Source organism: Amphimedon queenslandica, unplaced genomic scaffold (assembly GCF_000090795.2).
Source record: "Amphimedon queenslandica unplaced genomic scaffold, v1.1 AMPQUscaffold_11768, whole genome shotgun sequence".
Classification (NCBI taxonomy): domain Eukaryota; kingdom Metazoa; phylum Porifera; class Demospongiae; order Haplosclerida; family Niphatidae; genus Amphimedon; species Amphimedon queenslandica.
The window spans coordinates 2,824-11,903 of record NW_003547990.1 but is presented as its reverse complement, the minus strand read 5'-3'; the positions used below and the strand labels follow the sequence as shown (position 1 = coordinate 11,903).

Sequence of the window (9,080 nt, the reverse complement as noted above, 5' to 3'; positions counted from 1 at the left end):
ATGTAGAGAATAAGTCTAGCAACACATTTGCATCATACTGTGGCCCATGGTTAAACAACATGGACTACTAATACATGACAAGTGATAGCTAACGTAATACTGTAATTTTCATTTGTACTACAAACTTGGTACTTAGCCATATAATTCATTTTATCATGTTCATTGTGTCCCACAACCATCATTATAACACTATAAAACTAAACATTCATTGTCCCACTTACGGGTATAGAAATAATAGCTTTCTTGCTTTTCCTTTCCATTTAGCAATGTCACACATGGTCCTTTTATTGCCATAGAACATAGAACTTTGACTCTCCATTAAAAGTATTTTATCTATGATCTTGAAGTAATCAAAATGATAGCATAAAGTAGCTTTAATAGTGGTCCAGTAAAGATTTCCAGCTAAAAACAAAGTACAACCTAAGTTCAGCCATTTTCTTGGGTAACACCTTTTCCGGTTGCAAAGAAAATTCTTCCGGTTTAGGGAGGGTGCAGTTCGGCTGGAGAAGGATTAGCCAATAACCACTCTTCAGCATAAGCATTTTCTGTATACTATATAGTATCTTCCTAACTATGTTAACAAAGCACAATACAAAACAATTTTATGAGCTACCTCCTTGGGACTATTATTTATTATGCATCATTATGCAAGAATGAAGCACTGGGAAGCAATTAAAAAATATTATTATTTTAAAAATTATCATTATTTCAGCTAAAACAAAAAAATTAGATCTACACAAATAAATTAAATGAAAAATTGCTACAAAAAGTCAATAACTATGCTATTTTTTGTTCGTAATCATACTGAAACATAACAATAGTTTTCCATACTTCCACTGTCTGATCTACAGTAATTGACTTTGGAAATTTCTTCTGAAAATCTTCGGGAAGTAAATATTCCAACTCAGAATTTTCCAAATGAAGGTATAAAGTGTCACTCAAACTATAACATCATAGAGCTATAAATTAATAAATAAACTAACTTACGACCAAGTTATGTCAATGTGATTTGATTCATAATGACGAACAGTCGTTTCAATAAACTCGTATAAGAGATTAAGAAAAGGAGGAACATCTATTCCTTTCAAATATGACTTTAATTTTTCCACTTGGTCTTTTGAGAGGTTTTTCATCAATTCTTCACCAAAGGAATCAAAAGCTTCCTATTTATAATGAATTTAAAAAAATATCACAGTTACAGTTTTTTAAACTAAAGCCTTTAGTTTGGGAACTTTGTTTACTGGCAAATATAAACTTTAGTGTCATGCTACCCAAAACAACTATTGAAATTTTGTGATTTTAATGGATTTTTACTATATACTAATGCAGTAGTAAATTTACTTGGCTTCGAATCGTGAGACATTTTGCCATTTGGACAGAGAGTGTTTCCCATAGTGACAATATGTGGCCAAGAGTACAGTATTCCATTGCCTAGAATAAAATAAAGATAAAACTTCATTAAAATAATTAACAGCTTTGTTTTTTTGCATAAAAAATGCATTAATTACTGTAAATGCTACCTTAAAGCCACTTATTTTAAAGTAGACAAATATTTGCAATTTATTAATGGTATCAATTTAGCGTGTACTAATTTTTGCATTTTGCTATTTTTTCCATTAATAACTATTAATAAAGGTGAATATTAATTTTTTCAATATTAACGCCACTCACAAAAATGCAAAAATTAGTACTTGCAAATAATAGTGGCTTTAAGGTAATTTAAAATTTTTTATGCTTGAATATGAAGTGTGTATAAACTTTATTTTAATATAGACATTTGGGTTCACGAAGTGTTTTTTGTTTTAGTTCATACCTTCTTGCTGGTGAATCTCTTTTCATCAATCCTTACTACTCTCTTAATGTACGTCTTCAATTCTGTCTTAGAACTGCTCTTACCAGAAGAAAGAAAACCAATCACAATCTCTACCACATCAAGACATTCTCTCAGATGCTTCATGCTGTGTAGCTCATGAACAATGTCTGTTTGTTGTTTTACAGTCAGTTGTCTCTATAATAAAATCATTGAAATTAAGAAAAATGTAGCATGCATGCACATGTACCTGAGGTTGTACATTTTTCCTTATGTTAGCAAAAGCCTCAGCAGTATAAACATCTTTTCTGTACACAACTTGAGGAAATTCCAACTGTATGTATGGCTTCCCATGAATAAACCTATCAACAATGTGTTTCTCAAGTGCAGCAAAATCATAGTTCACATCATGACCCTTTCCATGCTTCAGTGAGTAGTGGCAGTGGGACAGAACAATTGATAGAATCTGATGTTCATAGTCCAATAGATGACATAACTGAATCTGACTGGCTGGGACTTTACACATTTTACTTTTACTGCAAATAGTCATAAAATATTAAAAATAAGACAACGACTTACTTTTTCTTCAGTTTAGTCTCTAATTGTGAGTGGCATTTTTCCAAAAAATCATTATGTATTCCAACTAGCAAGCCCACTAGTGCTACAGTACAGGCTCCATCACCAGTTAAGGTTGGTATCAGATAAGAGAGAGGAGTTTTTTCATCCCATGACAATGATTGTATAATATTAGGATCAACGTGAACATGAGCTATAGGCATACGCATACAAGGGTAAAATCAATAAATCAATTTTTGTACCATCTTTTAGTCTTTCTTTAACAAGATTCCAAGCTTTTATGACACAGTTCAGGCGGTCTTGAAACTGATTCCTCTTGTTTTCACCTTGAGTTCCTGAGAAAATGAGAAAGCAATGAAAATAATTCTACTCAGAAATAAAAATTTAATTTTAGATGCCTGTAAACATTGGCCAACTCTTTGAGCAGCTTTAAAATTCAATAAAAATTATTTTGATTAATTCAGTGTATAACTGCTATTTTTAATGAAAAAGCTAGTACAGGGTACATGTAGTCTGTCAAATTTGTTAAAATTAATTTCTAAATTACTATGTACACAACATAGTACATGTATATTTTTTTCCGTATAACTCTAAAAATGGCTAAAATCAGCCATTTTGAAAAATGGCTGATTTTTTTAAAATGGTCATAACTTGAAAAAATTAAGTCGGAATCAACTTAAACTTTCTACACAACATAAGGACATCAATATGCATCAAAAAATGTAACAAAAATTGGGGGTGATTTTTTAGCCATTTTTCGGAAAATACCATGTGCTATAGTACAGGGAATCTTTTGAAAAATGGCTGATTTTTTTAAATGGTCATAACTTGAAAAAAATCAAGTTGGAATCAACTTAAACTTTCTACACAACATAAGGACATCAATATGCATCAAAAAATGTAACAAAAATTGGGGGTGATTTTTTAGCCATTTTTCGGAAAATACTATGTGCTATAGTACAGGGAATCTTTTGAAAAATGGCTGATTTTTTAAAATGGTCATAACTTGAAAAAAATCAAGTCGGAATTAACTTAAACTTTCTACACAACATAAGGACATCAATATGTATCAAAAAATGTAACAAAAATTGGGGGTGATTTTTTAGCCATTTTTTGGAAAATACCATGTGCTATAGTACAGGGAATCTTTTGAAAAATGGCTGACTTTTTAAAATGGTCATAACTTGAAAAAAATTAAGTCGGAATCAACTTAAACTTTCTACACAACATAAGGACATCAACATGTATCGGAAATTGTAATAAAAATTTGGGGCAATTTTTTAGCCATTTTTCAGAAAATACCATGTGCTATATAGTACAGGGAATCTTTTGAAAAATGGCTGATTTTTTTAAATGGTCATAACTTGAAAAAATTAAGTTGGAATCAACTTAAACTTTCTACACAACATAAGGACATCAATATGTATCGGAAAATGTAATAAAAATTGGAGGTAATTTTTAGCCATTTTTCGGAAAATACCATGGGCTATAGTACAGGGTATTTATCAGATTTAGGCAAATTTCCTAAAATAGTCATAACTTGAAAATTGTAAGTCAGAATTAGCTCAAACTTTCTACATAGCATAAGGACAATAGGACATCAATATGTATCAGAAAATGTAATAAAAATTTGAGTGATTTCAGAGCCCGTTTTTCGAAACAACCATGGGCTATAAAAATTTTAAAAATGGTTATAACTTGAAAAATTGAAGTTAGAATTGACTCAAACTTTCTACACAGCATAAGAATATCAATATGTATTGGAAAATGTGCTAAAAATTGAGGGTGACTTTTTAGCCATTTTTTGGGACAAACCATGGGCTATAATATAGCCTTGGACATTTTTCAAAAATTGGCCTGTTTTAACAAATGGCAGGTACATGTACTTTGGCTCAATTTTTAAGCAATTTTTAAAATCCTAAAAAAATCCAAACTTGATCAGAATTAGTTCAGTCTTTCTACACAACATAACTACATGTATGTGCGTTGAAAAAAAATTTTAAATGGAAGATTTTTGCATCTTAGATTTTCATAATTATTTTGGTTAAAATTCCTGTAGTACACATAGTACAAAAAGACTTTGGACCAATTTTTGAGCAGCTTTAAAAATAAATAAAAATTTAATTTTGATGTGAATAAGTCAAGTTGATACACAACATAAGGACATGTATGTGCATCAGAAAAAATTCTAAAATAGAAAAATTCTCTCATTGCGATTTTAGTCAAAATATCTTGCACTATTTTTACCATAGTACAGGGCTTGGGTCCAATTTCTTAAGCAATTTTACAATCCACTGACAAGAAGCTGCATGAGGACTATGCCAAAATTCTGTGATAAACTTTGGCCATTGCACATACAGATCAAACAACAGAAATTGAAATGTACCTCGTGGCTGCCTAAAGCCTTTAAGGTAGTCTCTGATTGTCCATTGTGTTGCTTCTTTCTTGTCCAACTTTTTATGACTCATTTTATACATTTGCTGCTGCAATTTAATAATAGATGGAAGGTATTGTGTAGCTCTTAGAAACTGATCCTAAAAATATATTTAAATGTTAGTACCATAACTTTCAATGCCTCACCTGTATCAAAAACTCATATAATATTGGATAAGTTTCTTTTTCTGCTTGTAGTACTTGCAGCACATTTTTGAGTGTAATGCGTGAATGATAACTCCACAAATGAGGCACAATAACATTAGGTGGTATCTGTACTCTCTCATGAATCACATAAAACAATCGATCACGTTCTTAATTAAAAATAACAACAATTGCACCAAATCATTAGCTACCTTCTTTTTTGTGATTTAAGATTAAATCAGTTACTTTATGAAGGTTGGCATCTAAATTCTGAAACAAAATATAAATACATACATAATATAAAACAAAACTTACTGTCAGTACAGGTTTAATATATAAGTCATGAAATGACTTTTCCCATTCACGTCTGTGTTCCTTTGAACTAAGGTTTGTTGCATTTCCTATAGTAAAAGGATAGAAATAAATAAGCAATTACAATACTGAGCTTACCTCCTCTAGGATTCAAAGTGGCAATGTTCTTTAACAGTATATGCAATATAAGACAAGCATCATCTTGACTCTTGCCTAGTGAGGCACTTAACATTTTAATGTCATAAGATAGATGCTGCCAAAAAAACAATGACACATTATTTGGGGCAACTGGTGTCTTGATCAAATCCAATAAATTATTCATTGAGTGCTATACAGTTAAGGAACTATCATAAAATAAATGATACACAAAAATATACCTCATTAGTACATGAAGTCCAAAGTAATGAAGAGTGCATTAGTGCTCTAATAATAGCACAGGCTGGAACAGATAATGACCTTTCAGTTGATGGCATGCTTTCTCTTTGATGTGGTTGACCAAGAGCATAACCAGTTTCAGTTATATCAGTCCTTAGAATGCAGTTAACAATACAATAGGAACAAAATGTTTTATACAAATTACTTACGTCCTAGCAATCCTATTTGTTGATTCAAGTGTATGATTTTGACCACCAATACGTGAGTGACAAATCGGACAAGTATATTGTTGAAGTGGTCTACCACACTGTTACGGATAAAAATAATTACAATGATTATTAAAGCTAAGGTTTTACCTCAGACACAAAATAAGGATGTCCTCTTGGACATTCTAAAAATTAATTAACATAAAATACAATAAAATTATGAACTTAATTATTTATACCATAAAACTGTCCAGCACCAACAGCATTCCTAACATCAGGAAGAGAATCGTCTGGCATTGTAGGCAAAAAACAATCCTAATAAGCATTATTGTATGCACAATGGTAAATATTATACAGTTAGTTTACTTTTAAATCTCCTGGACGACTTATCATTTCAATGAATGGTGTAAGTAATTTATTTGATGTACATTGTACAGCTATGGCTACATGAGTAACAAGATCAGTCAGTAATCTATTCTGTGGGCTCATTCCTGGTCTAAGAGTCATGACCTCCAGTCTACTATGATAAGTATTATCCTCTATGAGATGCTGAGCTATCAATAAAAGCTGCAAGCAATCATAAAATAGAACTAATTGCATATTACATGTAATATGCACTCACTTCTTTTTTAAGTCCGTTACATTGTCTAATAGTAGCTAACACTTCTTTTTTAATGGTGTCCTATAACATTAAATGATTATTTTGTAAAAAAAATTAGTTTAAAATCTCACTGAAATTATTTTAGACTCAGCAGTAAACACAGCACTACCAGATATAACTTGATAAGTTCCTACCAGTAATGGAACCACATCTGCAGTAGAAAGACTCTGTACATTAAAACCTTTACATCAGGAAGAAGATGAAGTTATGTTACTTGGATAGTTGCTTGTAGTTGTGTCAAGTCCTTTCCATACACTGCATCGGTCAGGATTGTTTGAAATTTGTCATAACCATCATAAATTACAAAAGGATCATTGACTTGATGAGTATCTTCCTATAATGCTTTCATGTATGATAAAACAGAAGGTATACTTACATGATCTGATTGGCGTAAGCTTCGGGGTACTACCCACTGCATAGTAGGATCAGAAGTAAGGTTAGTGAGGAAAGCAACTCCATATTGCTTTCCTAGTTGTTTGAGAAGGAACACACCAGGTCCAGTGTCATCCTCATTTAAATGATCATCACTGCAACATTCCTTAGCTTTGTTTAAGAGGAGCTGTGAATGGTGAGTGTATGTTATTCCTTCAGTCTCTTTGTTGCTATACTGGTAATAAATAAGCTCAGCTATGACAGACAGCGAGAATCGTAACATTGAGACTCCTTCCAAATATTCCAAACTGATTACTTCTCCTGGATAAGGGGTCTCGCTACCACTGATTAATTTCTTTCCCTGCTCAATTGTAGAAAGAGCCTTTTCCACTTTCATTTGAAGAGAAAATTGACCATGCTGCTTGTAAATGGCATCCTAAAAATTAGAGTATAAAAGGTAATCTAATTGAATTATAAGCAAACCTCTAAGCACTGGATACATAATAGACACAAGTTATGATCATTTTGAATCAGGTGCTGAGCTTTCTCAAAGTAAGAACTTAAATGTTGTTTCACTTCCTCCATACTTAAAGTATAATGCTAATATTAAAATAATTATAAGTCCCTTTACTTGTGTTCGAGTAGTAGCTGTAGTAAAAAGGTTCGTATGACAGGAACTTTATCAGCTTTTTCCTCCTCAGAGTAAGTGAACTCTTTAGTCTTATTCTGTTCTGTAATAACAATATTTAACAGCTCACTAATAAGATCAGGCTCAGGTGGAGTGGCTTGACCAAAACATAGAGAAGAAACAACTTCCATAAAATAGGATTTGCAACACTCTCGAAGCATTTCCTTCATTTTTCCACTAAAAATACATGTATCAAACAACATAAAATTTAAAAATTATAGCACTAACGAAAATTTTAGCTTTGATTTAGCTTCTCTGTCCACAGTTCGTAAAACTTTCTCAACATTTATAATAGCTTCTTTTTTCACAAACTCACATTTCAGACGCTAAAAAAAAGAACAGGAAATTTTTATGTTAAAAATTAATTGGTAAAAAAATTTCAAGTTGTTGTTTGTGTTTTCAACATTATTATTTATATAAAAAATATTTTGTGTGTTAAATTATTTGCAATCAAGTTTCATTATATTCAAAGTCTCATTTAAGTACTCACAACATTGATTCTGATAGCATACTGCACAAACGCGATAAACTTTTCATCATCCTGATCATGTGAGCATTTTAAGGCTACATGCTCAATAAAAAGCTGGACAGCTCTTACACGTTGCCATGTTGTCCTAAAATAATTATTAAATGTTAAATATTGGAGTGATTCTTATACCTGATTTCTTGAGTAAATTCATTATTTGGTGCAAGAGTTAATATAGAATCAATTGAGTTTTGGCACAATTGCAATTTGACTAGTCTTTGACAAACGTATTCTCTCGTGTCAGGTGAAAGGGGCAAGGCAAGGTTATCAAGACTAATAGAAACTCTAACTGCATACAATGGTAGCTTAAAGTATTGGCAGTCACAAAAATCTAATAAAAATAAATGGTACATTATTAGTAACATAACTGAAAAATGACCTTCTCGAGCTAGCTGAAGTAATATTCCTGGAATTTGTGCTGTCAGTTGTCCAAACCACACAATTTCCTTTTCATACTCATTGTATACAACATGAACTGCTGCAAGAAAGGAAAGAAGGGATTTGTGTGGAGAGAGATCAGGACCATTAATTAGAGCATTAAGAGCATTTTTTAATATCTACATGAAAATAAAAATGTACTCTGAGAAAAACTACAATAGTACTTTACCTCATATTCATCAGAAGCTTTATGATGAGGAACCATATGCACACTCCTTAGGACATCATTAAGATATAATAGGCACAATTCTGACCAATGTTCTTCTGGTACTCTCATTAATACATTAGCAACTGGATCATCATGTAACATGTCACACAGTCCAACATGCACATTTTGACGATGATCATCTAATGGCAATAATAATGATGTTAATTAATACAATAATATACTACTTTAATATTTACCTAATAAACTTCTTACAGATTCCCATTTAGATTCAATGGCTTCCTTAATCAACCAGAAAAAAGGAAATTCACAATCAAATTCTGATTCAGCTGCTAATGTTTCTCCAGTACCAGGCACTGCAACTTGATAAGCA

At 31.7% G+C, this 9,080-nt stretch overlaps 1 protein-coding gene across 1 annotated transcript in view; it reads right to left on the bottom strand.

Annotated features, from left to right (window-relative positions):
- Positions 1–703: 703 nt before the first annotated feature.
- The window catches only part of LOC105315107 (E3 ubiquitin-protein ligase RNF213-like), an 8,568-nt gene continuing 191 nt past the window's right edge, over positions 704–9,080 (bottom strand). Inside the window, exons 2-30 of the mRNA XM_020005027.1 lie at positions 8,947–9,069; positions 8,711–8,889; positions 8,483–8,660; positions 8,236–8,434; positions 8,068–8,191; positions 7,806–7,903; positions 7,521–7,754; positions 7,373–7,475; positions 6,894–7,325; positions 6,732–6,851; positions 6,589–6,684; positions 6,479–6,538; positions 6,223–6,423; positions 6,096–6,171; positions 6,007–6,041; positions 5,860–5,957; positions 5,653–5,803; positions 5,414–5,603; positions 5,279–5,364; positions 5,176–5,233; positions 4,967–5,133; positions 4,773–4,920; positions 2,629–2,721; positions 2,390–2,579; positions 2,061–2,346; positions 1,814–2,008; positions 1,342–1,431; positions 988–1,163; positions 704–943 (exon numbers count right to left, since the gene is read on the bottom strand). Coding sequence (XP_019860586.1) covers positions 778–943; positions 988–1,163; positions 1,342–1,431; positions 1,814–2,008; positions 2,061–2,346; positions 2,390–2,579; positions 2,629–2,721; positions 4,773–4,920; positions 4,967–5,133; positions 5,176–5,233; positions 5,279–5,364; positions 5,414–5,603; positions 5,653–5,803; positions 5,860–5,957; positions 6,007–6,041; positions 6,096–6,171; positions 6,223–6,423; positions 6,479–6,538; positions 6,589–6,684; positions 6,732–6,851; positions 6,894–7,325; positions 7,373–7,475; positions 7,521–7,754; positions 7,806–7,903; positions 8,068–8,191; positions 8,236–8,434; positions 8,483–8,660; positions 8,711–8,889; positions 8,947–9,069 — 4,352 coding nt within the window. The 3' untranslated portion in view covers positions 704–777. The remainder of the gene's footprint in view (positions 944–987; positions 1,164–1,341; positions 1,432–1,813; positions 2,009–2,060; positions 2,347–2,389; positions 2,580–2,628; positions 2,722–4,772; positions 4,921–4,966; positions 5,134–5,175; positions 5,234–5,278; positions 5,365–5,413; positions 5,604–5,652; positions 5,804–5,859; positions 5,958–6,006; positions 6,042–6,095; positions 6,172–6,222; positions 6,424–6,478; positions 6,539–6,588; positions 6,685–6,731; positions 6,852–6,893; positions 7,326–7,372; positions 7,476–7,520; positions 7,755–7,805; positions 7,904–8,067; positions 8,192–8,235; positions 8,435–8,482; positions 8,661–8,710; positions 8,890–8,946; positions 9,070–9,080) is intronic.